This window comes from Symphodus melops, assembly GCF_947650265.1.
Source record: "Symphodus melops genome assembly, chromosome: 1".
In the NCBI taxonomy this organism is placed as follows: domain Eukaryota; kingdom Metazoa; phylum Chordata; class Actinopteri; order Labriformes; family Labridae; genus Symphodus; species Symphodus melops.
In genome coordinates, this window is record NC_136691.1 from 42,547,389 (window position 1) to 42,562,842 (window position 15,454).

General features: G+C 39.9%; 2 protein-coding genes across 3 annotated transcripts; both read right to left on the minus strand.

The window, feature by feature from the left end:
- Positions 1 to 38: 38 nt before the first annotated feature.
- On the minus strand, positions 39 to 8,202 carry lztr1 (leucine zipper like post translational regulator 1). Of its 2 annotated transcripts, none has more exons than XM_079349472.1 (19): positions 7,549 to 8,202; positions 7,398 to 7,460; positions 7,256 to 7,312; positions 7,083 to 7,162; positions 6,879 to 6,987; positions 6,604 to 6,687; positions 6,466 to 6,523; positions 6,218 to 6,357; positions 5,929 to 6,130; positions 5,592 to 5,702; positions 5,340 to 5,432; positions 5,144 to 5,239; positions 4,180 to 4,366; positions 3,911 to 4,080; positions 3,422 to 3,705; positions 2,477 to 2,626; positions 1,738 to 1,843; positions 1,518 to 1,598; positions 39 to 1,103 (listed from the first exon to the last, which is right to left on the minus strand). In XM_079349472.1, exons 1-19 carry the CDS (start codon positions 7,698 to 7,700, stop codon positions 987 to 989), a joined length of 2,340 nt encoding a protein of 779 aa, XP_079205598.1. In that variant the 5' UTR covers positions 7,701 to 8,202; the 3' UTR covers positions 39 to 986. The 2 variants fall into 2 exon arrangements, with proteins under 2 accessions (XP_079205598.1, XP_079205597.1); XM_079349471.1 differs by having other exon boundaries at positions 4,180 to 4,369; positions 7,549 to 8,201.
- Positions 8,203 to 9,670: 1,468 nt separating this feature from the next.
- gal3st1a (galactose-3-O-sulfotransferase 1a) lies at positions 9,671 to 15,011 on the minus strand. The gene is made up of 3 exons (XM_079355646.1): positions 14,647 to 15,011; positions 11,738 to 11,888; positions 9,671 to 11,146 (listed from the first exon to the last, which is right to left on the minus strand). Exons 2-3 carry the CDS (start codon positions 11,863 to 11,865, stop codon positions 9,997 to 9,999), a joined length of 1,278 nt encoding a protein of 425 aa, XP_079211772.1. The 5' UTR covers positions 11,866 to 11,888; positions 14,647 to 15,011; the 3' UTR covers positions 9,671 to 9,996.
- Positions 15,012 to 15,454: the final 443 nt, after the last annotated feature.

The following is a 15,454-nucleotide window of genomic DNA, read 5'->3' on the forward strand; positions in this document are numbered from 1 at the left end:
GGGGGAATTCAGGAGGGCACAGACTCAGTACAAGACAATTTCATATGAGAAGATTTATTAAGGCTTTAAATACATGAAACCCATGTGGGTTTACATTTAATAACAGCATACTGATGTCACTAAATACAGGAAGTTTGTCTGTCAGTAACAGTGATTAGTATAACAAAGATAGATGTGCGTCGATTATAATGGTAAAGTGGAAATCTTTAAGACACACAGACGTGGCGCAGGTTGCGTAGCGCTTGGCGTGCGTGCCCCATATACCGAAGCTGTTGTCCTCCATATAGGCGGCCTGGGTTCGGGTCCGACCTGTGGCTAATTCCCTGCATGTTGTTACCCTCTCTCTCTTTCCCTGACTCTATCCACTGTCCTATCTCTAAAATAAAGGCACAAAAAGCCCCCCAAAAAGACAGGCATACATTCAGTTTGTATTCATATCATGATTTTAAGTCCTTTTAACAGTGACCCCAGGTTTGTTTGATCTGACAGAGCTTTGAATAATACAAGTCATGAATACATATTAAGATGATGACCACGTTATAGTTTGCTGTGATTACATATCTGAACAGTTAATACAACAGCTGAGGGCAACACTAACACTTAATGTAGTGTCATGAGTATGAATTATTTTAGTCCACTGCACATTTATAAAATAGATGCAGCCACTATACTGAGTGGATTCAAATAAAGACACAATCTTCTCGAAAAATCCAAATAAATAAATATAAACATTTAAGGGGTTTATAAACTTTTTTTTTTTTTAAACAGAAACTGAGGAAAAAAACGCATTTCTTTACCTCTTTCTTCGTCACTGACACAAAGCGAAAGAAACATTTATACTGCATCTATCAGGGACGGGGATATAAAGTACCACACAGAAAAGTTCTGTGTGCCGTAATAGGAGGGAATGATCAAGAAGGAAGAGGAGTAAAGTTGTATGGCTTCAGTGAGAGGAGAAACAAAAACAGGTCGACTTTGTTGTCATCCTAAATGTCCGAGCCCATCTCAGCACATTGTTTGTCTGATATGTGTGTAGCTAGAGACTCAATGATGTCCAACAGCAGCAGCTGGCTGAGAGACCTCAGGTTGGGGAGCTTGGATACCTTTGGGAAGGGAGGAAAGCAAAAAAAACCCCAAAATGAGCAATAAATGAATACAGAGCAGAGTCAAACAGTAAATTAGGAATAAGCAGCAGTGTGTCTCTCATGCAGGAAAACTGAGGCTAAACAAAAGAAGCTCAACAGAAACAGTGACAAAGGGTGAGAATTGAGTTCTTAGCTGTTCCTTTAAATAACAAACAATAATCAGAGCGGCACTTTGACTCTTCTCAACATGATGAATTGCTTGTACAGCCGGCCGGGTTGTAAACACTCTCCTCTTTACTTAGAAGATTGAGGATGGTGTACTTGGAGGCCAAAAGGTGTTAGTGTCCCACAAAGAGGAGTGGCCTACAGGGTTAGCTCAGCTGCAGTGAGTGGGCAGCAAACCCCCAGGGCTCCAGATACAAGGCCACCCACCTTGATGAACTGGTGCACGATGATGTGCAGGCAGTGCTTCTTCATGTCCAGAGCCTGAGTCTTATCAGCTGCCTCCAGAATCTGAAGCAGAGAAACATTTATGATGAGAAGTGAGTAACGATTCACTGCAACTGGAAGGAAAAAACCTGCTGCAAATGCAGGTGGGCAAAGTCAAATGAGGTCAACCCCCCCCACCCCCAAGTAAAAAGAACACAAGTACCTGCAAGACATTCTCCACAGTGACGTTCATCTCCAGATTCTGCTTACAGTAAGCCTGCAGCCTGTTGTTTGAAAAGCCGTAGTAATATGGTGCAGCAAACAGATAACTGTGTGTCACAGTTCAGGAAAAAGAAAAACTTGTGTTTGTGTTACATTCCAAACTTTTAGTCGTGAAGGGAGGTTTTAAACAGGCACACGACACTTAAGAATGAAAACAGAATCTAAACTAGATTTTGGTTTTGCATTGTATCTTGGGACAGGGCAGGAAGATGCAGGTACAAGATACGGAGGCTAAATACGGGAATATCATACAATTTGTAAAGGATGCTGGTGACATCAACAGCGTCATTATGAACAACTAAAAGATTCTGAACTTGAGTGCTCAGAGCGGCTGCACAAAAACGACAGAGTGCTCGTTCAGAAGAAGCTGGACGCTCTCTACCCATTGAAAACAACTGGAAAAAGATGCTGGCGCTGAGAAAAAAGGTGAACACGGGGCCTGACTTCTTCAAACTTCCGCCTAAACCCAACAGGAATCAACGGTTGAAATTTGCTAACTTCTTACAAAAAAAATGCCCACATTCTATTTAGATCGCCATGTTTGAGAAGAACAGAGGCTGAATCCCATTTCAAAATCTGCCTGATGTCATTTCTTTTTCCTTGAATGAAAAACAACATTTGTCTTGTAAATGAATATATATATATATGTACATATATGCAGTGTAGCTTTAAAAGGATACAGAGAATCTTCTGGAGGCATGTTCACGTCACCATAGTAGATATAACGAAGCATGGACTCGAAGGCCTGCTTACTTGGAACCATCTCACCAATGGAGATATTAACCTGACCGTCCTCTGGCATAAACGAGCGAAACATCGCCTCAAAGTAACTGAGGAGTAAAAAAAGGAGATATTAGAACGTGTCAAACATGTAATTAAGATGGAATGGACCATGATGTCTCAAAATAAAATGAATAAAACCACTTTTCATAAATATTTGCATTCTTACATGCTGCCAAAGGTATTTTTTCATGATCTGTTATTAATCTTTTAATCCTTTTCTTTTTTTTTTTGCAACCAGCTCAAAAGAAATGATTTAGTTCAATACAGACGTTTAAATAATACGAGACAGAAAAATGAAAATGTGGTTTCTACATTTGTTTTAAACATCTGTTAAAGGTGCAACATGTAACTTTTAAAAAGTACAGTGCTTGTAGCGATATGGCAGGTGAAGACCAGGAGTGTGTGATGAGTTTTTACTCGTTGATTTCTTTAAGTGGAGCACAGTGAGGAAGACGTTGAGAACGCAAATACTGTCAAATGACACTTGCTGGAGCTTTTGTAGAAAATTGGACCGAGGGAAAATTGTATACAGGCAACACGGATAGACAGAGAACATCTACTTTTTCACATCAGTAAACGTTCGCTTATTAGTGGGTGGTAAAACACAATTTATACATGTAAAATGTTACATATACATGTAACTTGTAGCTGTAAATCATCAGTTCGCCTGACGACCATGTGGTGTCACTAAAAACACAGTTTAAAAAAAAAAGTGACATATAGCCCCTTCAACCGTGACTAAATGAAAAGTAAATGTATATACCTCCTGAGAGGTGTCCTTAGAGGCTTCTCGAGCTACTGTTACTGTAGACAGCACATCATTAAACCTGTGTCGTCTCTACCTGGATCTGGCTGCCAGTATGGCTTGGTGAGCAGGTCGAGGATGTCCGTCCAACAGCAGGACAATGTCACAGAACTCGAGGCCGCCTCCCTCCAGGTACGCCTTCATGTCCTGGACCAGAGAAGTCCCGATGTCCACAGGCTGGTCTGAGTACAGCCTAGGAGGAGGCTGCTGTTTCCGTCGCACTATCTCTACTATCAGAGGTGTGGACAGATGTTCAAACTCCTTGGTCATGATCACCTGGTTGAAGTGCGACTCCTTCACCACAAAGTTAAGGCAATGTTCCTGCAGGAAGAAAGGATTTGTTAGAGTTGACTTCAGTGTATAAAACTTTATTTCTGTTCCCTCTGTGTTAGATTTGAAAACACAGTTGCAGAATATTTGTTTCTAACCTCATTAAGTTGAAATAAAATGGATATTGCATTGACATCTAACCACCAGAGGGCAGTAAAAACAGTATGTGTTTTGAGTCTTTGAACACTTAGAGTACCTTGAGCTGGTCCAGTTGCAGCTTGTTTGCGTTCTCACAAACACTGAGGACGTTCTGCAGGTCGACAGACGCCTCGATGTACTGCACACACAGCTGCTCCAGACGGGACAGCTGAAAGCTGAGGGCCAGTTTGTAAACATCCATGATGAGAAGAACATCTTGAACGTGACCTACAGAAACAATAGAGAAAAGGACAATTGATCAGCTTCTGTGGACTCTGTTTTGTTTTTTAGCCATTACGACCCAAAGAATGACAAACAAAGAGGTACCTCTGCGTGGGTACTGGATCTTGTCTGTGTAGAGGAACTGCATTAAAACCTCAAAAGGCTGGGCCTCTGCTTCCCTGATGGCAACCTCCAACAGCGGCTGAGTGCCTAATGGCCTGTGGCATGCTGGGATATCTCTCTGGCCGCCAGCTGCCCCATCGTCACTTTCCTCACTGCTCTCCTGTTTAGTCTTCTGCACACAAAGACACAGGATCATGTTACACTTTAACATTCCAGAAAAACTTTCTTTATAGCAGTGACCCCACATTACTACCTTTAATATACATATTCATGCTGTGTGTGAAACAGCCGCTATGAGGTTTAGGTAGTTTGTAACATATTTGTGTATTTTTGACATGAATAATATTCTATTGCATTATCAACAGCAACTATTCTTATTGAGTTATATGTGACAGTAGGCCACAGGTATATCCTTACATAACTGGAACATTTCATTTGAACGCTTTTGTTTTTTGTTTCATGTGTGTAGTATGTCCTGACAAAACGCAGGGCCTAATCCACAAAGGATTAGGCTGCGTTTGCGGCAGCTAAACCTGTGAAATCGAGCGAAAAAGACAACGTGCAATCCATAAAAAATGTGCAACGGGTGACATGCGCCGCGTGCTGGGTGCACCTGTCCCATTTGCATTGTTGTAAGTCACAGATATTGTACAATTCTGTTCAAATAGGTGGTTTAAAGAGGAAACCTCATATTACAAATCGTACAATTCTTTATGCTGACAAAAGAGCTCGGTCAGCATGGGAGCTCATGGGAGGCTGATTTTCTCCTCATTTATTAGGGCTACATGCTTTGTGAGTTACACCTTCGGACAGAGTAGATTGCGGAAACAAATTATGCACAATTTTTTGGAGGTATTAGCTTCTACCATCAATTCTTAGTGAATCAGGCCTTTATAGGCTTCTTATGTCTCAAAGGAATGCAAAATACTTCCTGCATGGCTCTGACCTGTCGTTGTCTATCCCAAGCCTGCAGGATTTTCTTCCGCAGCCACTGACATCTTGCAGTCACTATAGCGATATGCCCCAAGACTCTCTCTGCCCTCTGTACAAAAAAAAAACAAGACACAGAGATTTAAAAAAAATCATCTAAGCTGCATAAACGTCACCTGATGATTTTCTATCACCAGACCATGAAGACCCACCTCGCCCAGAATAAACTCAACGTCACAAAACTGACGGTTCTCCCACAGTTTTCCGTAGTCTTCATGAAGAGTGCACTTGGGGTAGCAAGAGAACTGAAAGAAGAAAATCCTTATTTGTAAAAGGTACATAACATTTAACACTCTTCAAATTCATTTGACTTTAGGTTTCAAACGTTTGTTATTGTTTATTTAGACAGAAGAGACTTTTGACCACAATGTCTAACTGATGAAAACGCTTTATTGGATGCTTACCTGGAATCTGTACATCTCTCCGCTGCGCACATTGTTGTCCACAGTTCCTCCAAAGATGTACATGGCATCTTGAATCACAGCAGCAGCATGAAAGAGTCTACCACTGGGCATCTGAGGAGGCAGGGACAGAGACATTCAGCTGTTCAAAGGCATTGCTTCAGACTTGGCTGTTGAATAATAAGATGCAGTTAGATGAAATAACGGAAAGTTCAGTAGGGTGGGTTAGCAAACAGAAACTTGTTGCATTAGGATTCAGCCAGTCAAAACAAATGTGTTATGTCATTAAACCACTTCTTTTATTTACTCTCACAGTTGCTTGTAAATATTTTGTCTCTACCTCGCTGTCCATGCTGGGGTGGATCACCTCCCAGGTCTGAGAATCCACATCATAGCAGTGCAGCTCGTTGGGCAGAGTGTTGTCAGCAGCACCTCCAAATACATAGAGATGTCGGTCAAAGGCAACCATAGTGTGGCCGTAGCGCCTCTGAGGAGGTGGAGGGGAGCCTCGCAACAAGTGTTCTGTTGGGATACGTGTCCACCTGAGAAGACGGAGTCGTGATTAGTCCCATCTGAAACAGGATGAGTGACAGAGGAAAGTCAGAGAGAAGGGCAAATAATGCACTCACATGTGGCCCTTGAACTCAAACTGGAAGAGGTTGTTGGTGATCTTTGCTCCACTCTGACCAGAAAACACAAACATCTTGTCCCTGCATACAGCTACAGGGAAGTTACAGCAAGATGGAGGAATCTCACCACTCTGGTCGATCTGTTTGAAACAAAGACGAAAACAAAGAAGTTAACACTTACAGAATAGGTTTGCATAAAATATGTTCTTGAGGTCGTTATAAAGAATATTTAAAAGTATTGTACTGGCCTCCTCCCAACATGCATGTTCTCGATCCTGCAGATTGATGGTCCACATGTCATTCAACCTGCATAGTGGAAAAACGTCTGTCAGTATGACTGAAAAAACGATTTGTAATTGTGACAAAATGATTAAAGAAACCCATACCTGGCATTCCCATCATAGCCTGCAAATATCCACAGTTTATCGCTGTATACTGTGGCCCCATGTGCAGACCGAGCTACTGGCAAGCTAAACCAGAAACAAAGCACAGGATAGCAGGATTTTAACATATAAACTAAATGCAAGACAAAAAAAAGCTTCCCTTAAAACAAAGGTTCATTCAGTCATAGACTGGCTTTAAAAAAATATATAATTGAGAAATCTATCCCAGAAACATATTTCAAGCATCTTAAAATATATATATATATACAGTATATTACCTTCCCTCCACCTTCCATTCAGTCCACTGCCCTGTTGCAAACTTGTACTCAAAAAGATCATTTTTGTTTTTCAGGTTTGAGTTTGAGTAGATGTCTCCGGTATAGCCACCTTCAGGAACAAACGTTTAAGCATCAGTATCACTTTAAAGATTTGATGCATGAATGAGGTTTGACTATAAAAGAACAGGAGATTAAAATAGTTACCAAAAACAAACATGCTGCTGCCATAGACAACAGCTGAATGGTGATATCTAGGAGCAGGTGGAGTTCCAGTGGTGAAAGCTCTGTAGTGGAAAAGCAGACACAAAAAAATTATCATATATGCACATTATTTGTATTTGTCTACTGGGAATGATGGTGCATTTCTGTATTCTTACCGACACCATGAGCAGTCCTTCACATCAAAACGTAGCAGGTCGTTCAGCATGTTTTTCCTATTAGATGACAGACAGTAAGAATGCATGTAATGTATCTTTGGTAGTAAGAATAACTTCAACGTGTCTGTCTAGTGTCACTCACCCATTGTCTCCCCCAAACACGTAAATGGCATCTCTGTATGCAACAACGGTGTGCTTACTGCGCCTACAAAGAGCAGGTTTATTTTAGAGTGAATTTATGAGAGCAGATGAAGTCAGATTGTGGTCTATGAACTATTTGTCAGCATGTTTACCTTGCACCAACAAACTCATCACACGGAGGGAGTCTTCTCCAGCGATGGACAGTCTCAAAGGGGCCAAAGTTGAGCGTCAAATATTCCACGCTGTCGGAGCAACTGTGATCAAAATCAACACTCGGGGCGACTTTGGTTGATCTACAGGACATTGTTGCTAACTCATTCAGCTGAATCACAGTCCTCAGGGCAACTCATCTGCAGAGGCGGACACTGTCGACGCCATCGTTCATGCAATCCTCCAGCGTAGGAACTGACGCGCTTGTTCCTGATCCTCTGCTTTAATTAATCGCCTGTTCCTGTTGCTTCGTCTTTCTGAATTAATCCAAAATCCGCTCGGTTCACTTTAGAGGATTATCGTCTACAGGCTAACAGTTAGCTCATCACGATGCTAAGAATGATAACTAGCCAAGCTAACGTAGCTTCGTGCCACTTGAATGCTGCGAACAAACATTAAACACCTGCAATGATTATTAACGGACAGTCCTTTATCACTGAAATGTTTGTTTCATCCGGCACATTACTAACCTTACAATTAAAACAAAATAGCTTGTGCAGGAGAAAGCTACGAGCCCTGGTGTTAAATTAGCAAAACAAAACAAAGATCAGTCTACCGACCAACCACGCCCCCGATACGTCACTTCCTGTAACATACGGCTTCGAGTTTAGAGAAAATACTTAAAATTAAATTGTAACTATTAAAGGTCTGTGTAGTAATTTTAATTCATTTGCAGTAGAAGAATGAGTTAATTTGCGAGACATTAAACTGGCATGTTTCATACAACAACAAAAAAAAGAACTATACTTCCTATATGGACCATAACTCTGCTACAGTGCATCATAATGAAGTTAATAGTGAAAAAATAAAGAGTGTAGCCTAAATGTTGTCTTTTAGACTTGTCAGACATCTACTTTGAAAAGCAGAAAGCAAAGGTCCTGCGAGGTCCTGTGTGTGTGTGTGTGTATATATATATATATATATATATACACACACACACATTTCATTGTCATTCTTTGAACAATGAAATGTGATGAGTGAATTATTATGTGTGTGTGTGTGTGTTGAGTCATGTCAAATATTGTTTTTATTATACAAACAGTAATAAGGATGAAACTCACCGTCAGAGATGTAGAGGAAGAATTATTTATTGAATTTATTTATTGATATTTATTTATGAATCAGACTCAACATTTCATATGGGGAAGTACTTGTAATTTTCATTTTATTTCATTTCTGAGTATCTTAAGACAATCACATATTGCCAGGAGAAATATAATGGTGTATGAAGGACAACATCAGACACTTACAAATTCTGGAAGAATCAGTACATTAATTAAAACAGTACATATATTAGATGTAAAAAAAACAAAAAAACAAAACAGAGTAAACAACTATGAAGGTGAAAAAAAAAGAACAAGAAGATAAAAAATATTGATGCTATTTTCAATTTGAATCCTGTGGGCTGTGCAAACACTCTTGGGTGTTGTTAAATGCTCTAACTCTGTCTCATAGCCTTTTCCACACTTTGACTTAAATTAAGATTAGTTTGAATTTGACTGAATTGTGTTTTTACTAACTATTCTTTCACTTCATTTATGTGGCTGCTAAAACAAAAGTGAAACCTACAAAGTTGAATGTTGTGATAACATGAGAAAAAGGAGAAATGGCTCCAACTGCAAAATGCCCAGGTAAAATGAACGTCTTAAAACTTAATGTATTATATATAATTTAGGGTAAAAACGGATAAGAAAGTAGATTTAGAAGATTTTTTATTGTAATTGATTGCATATGATGAACGTGTTTATTTTTTACTTGTTGATTTCTTGCATAGAAGTCAATAAAAAGTCACTTTGACATTTGATCACAATGTACATCTGAGGCCTCTGACCAGATGCATTTATTATGATTTTCACCTCTGCCTTCTTCCTCTTAAGTGAAAACGTCTTTCATCAGAAAAGTCTCTAATATTCACTAATCTTATTACTTCAGATGTCATCCTCCATAGATATTAAAGTGGCATCTAATATAAATTCAGTACCTTCAAATCTGCAATGTTTCAATTTTCAGAGACAACATCGTACATTTTCAATGGTGTCCTCATAAAGTCTTCAAACAACTTCAAAAATTTGGCAAGGATGGCAACTTTTGTATTTATTTTAATACAAGAAACAACTGCAAGTCACTCGTAACATCATCATCTGCATTTAGTAAAGTTTTTCCATATTTGTTGATTTAGGGTCGACAGTATCTTGTTTTTTAAGCACTCATTAAATACACAGCCATAGGAAATAGATACATTTCAATGTGGATACAAAATGAGACACAATGAAAGATTGAAATGTGACTTAGACCGTTTACTCTTTCACTCCAACAGCCACACATTCAGGTTCTTCATCTAACACAATCTGTCAAAATTGAATTGGCCCCTCTTGCTCACAGGCCCACAGTCACCAGTTGATGATGTCTCGGATGTGGCCCCACAGCTTTGTGATCCACAGGTTGACCCCAAGTTCTGTTAGGTACTGTAGCTCTGGCATCAACATCTTGCGGCACAGCTTGCGATGTACCTTATCCACATTCTTCTTCAGGTTGTAGCCCATGATGGACTTTTCTCCAAAGGGCTGCCACGGCTGCATGGCTGTCTCCTGGATGCTGCTCGCTTCTACAGCACGACCCCCCTCAATGCAGATGGACGCCATGTCCTTATTCCTTCTCCTGAGCTCTGTAACATCCTCAGCCATCCTCTCCCGTCCATATGCATCCACTTTCCTCCAAAATGTCTGGTTGAAATGCTGGTACAACTTCCAATCAATGGCGTTCCACTGCAGAGCCCTGGCCCTGAGCTCAGGGGTCAGTGTAGACACTGTAGAGCCTTTTCGGGCGTTAAGTTTGAAGAAGAGCAAGTCATCCATCTCCCAGCAGAGGGCGTCCTTTAGCAGGATGAGGGATTCCTCAAAGTGCTCTACCAACATGACAAGCTGGAAACGCTCAGTGATGAATTGTATTCCCTCTTCTACACGCGGATCGTTCAGCTCTAAAGTGTTGTCCTGTCCAAAATCGAAGAACAGCAGATTCTTGAGGTAGAAAGAGTTAAAGCCTTCTTTATCAAAGTAGTAATTGGGGTCTCTTAAAAACTCGGTCAGCTTGTCATCGCCTGGTATCTTCCATGTAAAAGGCACCAGCCGGCCAAAGTAGTGGAAGGAGGACTCAAACAACTCAGCAGGGTCTCTGAGGATGGTTATGTAGGAAGTGTCCAGAGGTAGCAGCTTGGCAACTTCACTTGCATTGAAGCGCATGTGATTACAAATTACATTGAAGCACATACCGGGTCTGTAGTCTTTAACCTGTGAGCGCTGAAAAACAGACGGATAGAAGAAGTCGTTTCTGCTGTCAGGGAAGGCAAATTTAAGCCGGTGCTTTTCTCCAAAGCGGAAAAGGATGTTGAGGAAGGTGCTGCTAGCTGTTTTGTGGGTCTTCATGAACATGATATCCACTTTGGGGGTACATGTATGGCCTGAGGCTTTTTGGGTGATGTTAGTGGTTTGTTTAGGGTGGAGTTGGGAGGGGCGGTGGGCACATGAATAAGGCACTGGAACCCTACAGAGCAAAGAAAAAGGAACAAATAAAAATACACGTGCTAACAATGCTGTCACTTAAAGATGTTGACTCCATGGACTGTTTGTGCATTTGGAGCCAGAATCTTTGCTGTAGGGATTGGCTGGTATTGATACCATGTTCATCAGCTAACAACAACGCACATTTGACATGCAGGTAAATGGCAAAGAACCCTCAAGTCAGTACAGTCTACAACAGTCCAACAAAAAAAGAGTTTGACACAAACCAATGTTTTGATATCTTGCCATTCAGTACGAATGTGGGTTTAAGGACAGTGGATATATTGACCCATTTGTTAACATATAGTATAGTAGGCAGGATTTATGACCTACTAGCCGACAGCCAGTCAGGTGAGGTTGATCTAAATATTTTTGCTTCACTTAAGATGAGGCACTGTTCATTCTTGATACATTCATTCTTGTTGTAATGTATTAAAAAAAGACTAATGACTATTTTTATCTTTCAATGAACTATTGAAGCTCTTAACAAAAACGTCTTCGGAAAATTGACAAGTATTCAGTTTTACATGTTATTTTAAAAAGAAAATATTCAAAGCAGTGTAATGAGCCTTACTCGGGCAGACTGAGGTGGATCTGTGGAGTGGAAAGAGCGTAAAGCAGGATCATGCAGCTGGTGAGCAGGGTACCCAGGACCAGGCCTTTGCACATGGACCTCCACTGCCTCCCTTTCTTGCCAGTCATGGTCCAGCAGGATCAAGGATTATCTTCAAAACACAACATGATCATGGTGGACATATTTTCTACCTGCTGTATTGGTATTGTTTATTCTCATGATAAATACAAGAAAACAAAGAAATCCAGGTGATGTATTTTTTTTTATCAGTTTCTAGATTATTCCTTGTTATGACAAAATAAACTTTTGAACATGACAACACCTTTATGATACAAAGCAATTCAATGTAATACCTAGGAACTTAAGAATCAGTACAATCATTTTCCCCACCAAAAGCAGAAATGAGGTGTCAATTAAAATATCCTGGGTAAAGCATTTTACTGGCATTTCATGATACACACACACTGCCCAAGGGGGAAGAGTTTTGTGTTTGATGCTGGCTCAATTAATTTTGTAAAAGAAACTCACAGGCAGCTTGAAAAACTCTAACGAAAGGCCATAGACCATAATGAAAAGTGGTCCTAATTCTAATCCTCCATGGGAAGAACATGCTGTTCACACGACACAGTTTCACATCGAACATCTTCTCACTCGGCTGTCCACTCCATGAACATTTTAAACTTAGGGTGTAGTTTAATTTGTATGTTGGACTACAAAATGACACACTTGTGGCTTGAAATAAAGAACCGCGTGTTTCTCAGGTGGCCCATGAGAATAAATTATGCATCTCTTTGGAAAGTGATCTTGCATTCTCCTCTGCAGACTGAAGTAAGATGAGTCACCGGCTGACTCAGCTCCACAGGTGTCACTCACCACCTGGGATTTTAAGCATTGTGTGGCCCAATGTGACCTGAATCCAGCCACTTATATATATGTGCCATTTGGGTGGCTATGTAAGACACCCTTCAGCTCTTATTGGGGTTTTAATTTTTTTTTATCATAAATTATCATGTCATAATTTCAGTGAGGTATTCTTTTTCTTTAAAGTGCCTTTGATTTTTTAACAGGTGTAAGATCCCTTACTTAAATGGAAGTGTCAAAGCTTAATGCATTACAGAAAAGTGCCAGCTTTCAGACTTCCTCTTAAGGAAGGTTAGAGAGTATGAGTCACGGTTTGTGTAAAGGGTAAAGTGCTATAACAGTATAACATGCATAACGTGGAAGTGAACCTAGACTAGAGATGCACAAAAGGAAAGCTAAAGGAAAATATATAAATTCCATTCATTCTGTAAGTGTTCCTCTTATATTTGTTTTTTTTCTGTATGACAAAATAGATTGGTTTTACTGACAAATGTACAGAGTTGTAGGGCTTCTGCCAACAACTCATAGAAACTCAATTACACGTGGATTATTATTTTTGGAGTTTTTGATGGAACGATTCAATAAAAAAGTGCATTATGCCATCTCATCTTTTATTCATTCTTCTATTTAACTGGTACCTGCTGTTAAAATACTCCATTGAAGTCTACGTTAGCTGTATGTACAGCTGTATTTACAGCAGACGCCATTGTTTTGACAAAAATAACCTGCACCTGATGTGACGTGCCAAAATAATCTATTATGCAAGTGACTCCAAAATGCAAATAAATGCTCCCGCTGCAGTCATTGTTTTCTCTTGTGTGATACCATCAGTTATAGCACATCAACATGTTATCCAGCTTTCTCACTGAAATATAAATGCTCTTGTTGATGTCACAATATTTAGAAGCACTATTTACGTGTGTACTTTAAACTTCATTGCATTTTAGTACATCATTGTGACCCGATGACATTGAGCTTAATGTGAGCTTTAATTTTTGAAGTTATTATAATGTAATGATGCAGAACATATTTGTTTCATAATTTAATTGCATGTTTAAAAGTCCATTATATCACATTTAAAAATAAAAATCTGTTAGGCATTTATTTTCAGTGGTTGACAATTTAACAAAATAAGAAAGAAATGAAAACAGCTAAAAGTAACTGTAAACAAGTGAAATGTTGGATGTTTTAACACTGATTTTACTTTTGTCTCATCAACTGTGCTATTTTGTAAAGTTTTCCATTACTGTGACTACAGGATGACTCAGTGGAGACTTATCTACAGTGCGCCTAAAGGGACAAAAGAGCATCAAGTATGCTAGATTGTTTCCAAAAGCTAATTTTCATCATGTATATGATGGATCAATCCTCTAGTCAGAGAGTTTAGATGAATCCAAACTCATTTCATAGTGATAGCCAATTTACATAATTCAAAATAAATCAAGACATAAGCCAGGCCCTAGTGTCCCTTCTTAGCGTCCAGTGTGTCATTCATTATACATTTTTGGATTTAGTCCAGCTTTTGGTTCTGGCCTTAGATAAATATCTTAAGGGATCACGGTGGCTTGAGTTACCTAGTGTGCTACAAACTGCTGAGTTAAAATGTCTTAAAATCAAAGCATTGCTGAAACATTCCTCTCCAAAGTCCCAACACAGTTATCGGGTTGTTTCTGCTCTTTTGTCTGGACCCCATGAAGGGGCTATTATAGACGCATGAGAGGGAGCTTTCTCTCTGCCATCAGAAGCCACTCTGTTGGGAGACATTTGAGGACGAGACGAGATGAGATGGAACAGTTTAGCCTTGAAATACAGTGAATTTTAAGTGCTATATTTTTCTCTCCTACTATCTTTAATGATATCCAGAACTGAAATCTGAATTTGATTAGGCTAGACAGTTATGTTTATTATCATTAGATAACATTAGGTCGATTATTACTTCAGGAAAAACATTGAATTCAGATTGTAGGTGTAGATAAGCATGTCCTGATTGTCTAGTTAATGTAATCAAGAAAAGTGAATATTGACATGTATAAAATGATTTTTCTTACCCTCATGCATGCATCCAATGAGAAATTAAAAGACGTGCTCTCTGTCCATCTGCATCTTCTTCCCTTGCATCCAGCCCTAGACCACAAGAACAAACCAATCCCCCCTCTGCAGTGCTTCTAATGTCTGCTCTTAACATACACATTCTGTTATATGCACAGCACCGTCCCACTCTCCTCTTATCACATGTCCAGTGCTGCTAAGCTCAGTCATCTGGTTGCTACTCCTCTTTCTCTTCTCATGCACACCTGATGCCCCAGACTACCTGACTCCTCCCTCCCTCAACTTTCAATTCCAGAACTGGTCTTGCTGAAAAAGCACTGCAGGGATGCTCATCTAGCCAGCTGTGACGTCGGGCTTGCTGTCAGGGGATGAGTATTTGTCGCTGAGTGTAAAAAAAGGCGGGGTGGAGGGGACTGTATAGTCTTTGTTGTGTGTCTCCATACAGAGGGCCATTGAGTGTGGACACTGGAGTCGGAGCTGCAGGCTGACAGGAGGGGTGGAAAACGGTATAAAAAGAAAAAAAATGCAGAGCCTGAGCACAAAGGACATAATTGTACCACTTGATCAAGACTGCTGTGTCTGTATTGTTTGAAATGCTAATTGCATTAGGAGGAATGTGTACACAGGACAGCTTTTACATTTTGAACATGGATTGGATGATCATTTAAACAAACAGTGGAACCTACACAGCCTGGACTATCAGGCGACGGCACTAAGCATAGTCACAATATGACTTAATTCATAAAGATTTTTACTTTAATCTTTTTCTCTAATGTATGTTTTTTAAAGTCCTCTGACTTTTATATC

Coding starts and splice junctions, on each gene's coding strand:
- lztr1 (XM_079349471.1), bottom strand. CDS start 7,700: ATGTCCTGTAGATCAACCAAAGTCGCCCCGAGTGTTGATTTTGATCAC. Junction 4,370..5,143: donor CTTGGGATAGACAACGACAG/GTCAGAGCCATG, acceptor CTTTGTGTGCAG/AAGACTAAACAGGAGAGCAG. Junction 1,104..1,517: donor TCGTGCACCAGTTCATCAAG/GTGGGTGGCCTT, acceptor CCCTTCCCAAAG/GTATCCAAGCTCCCCAACCT.
- gal3st1a (XM_079355646.1), bottom strand. CDS start 11,865: ATGACTGGCAAGAAAGGGAGGCAGTGGAGGTCCATGTGCAAAGGCCTG. Junction 11,147..11,737: donor ATCCACCTCAGTCTGCCCGA/GTAAGGCTCATT, acceptor TTTGCTCTGTAG/GGTTCCAGTGCCTTATTCAT.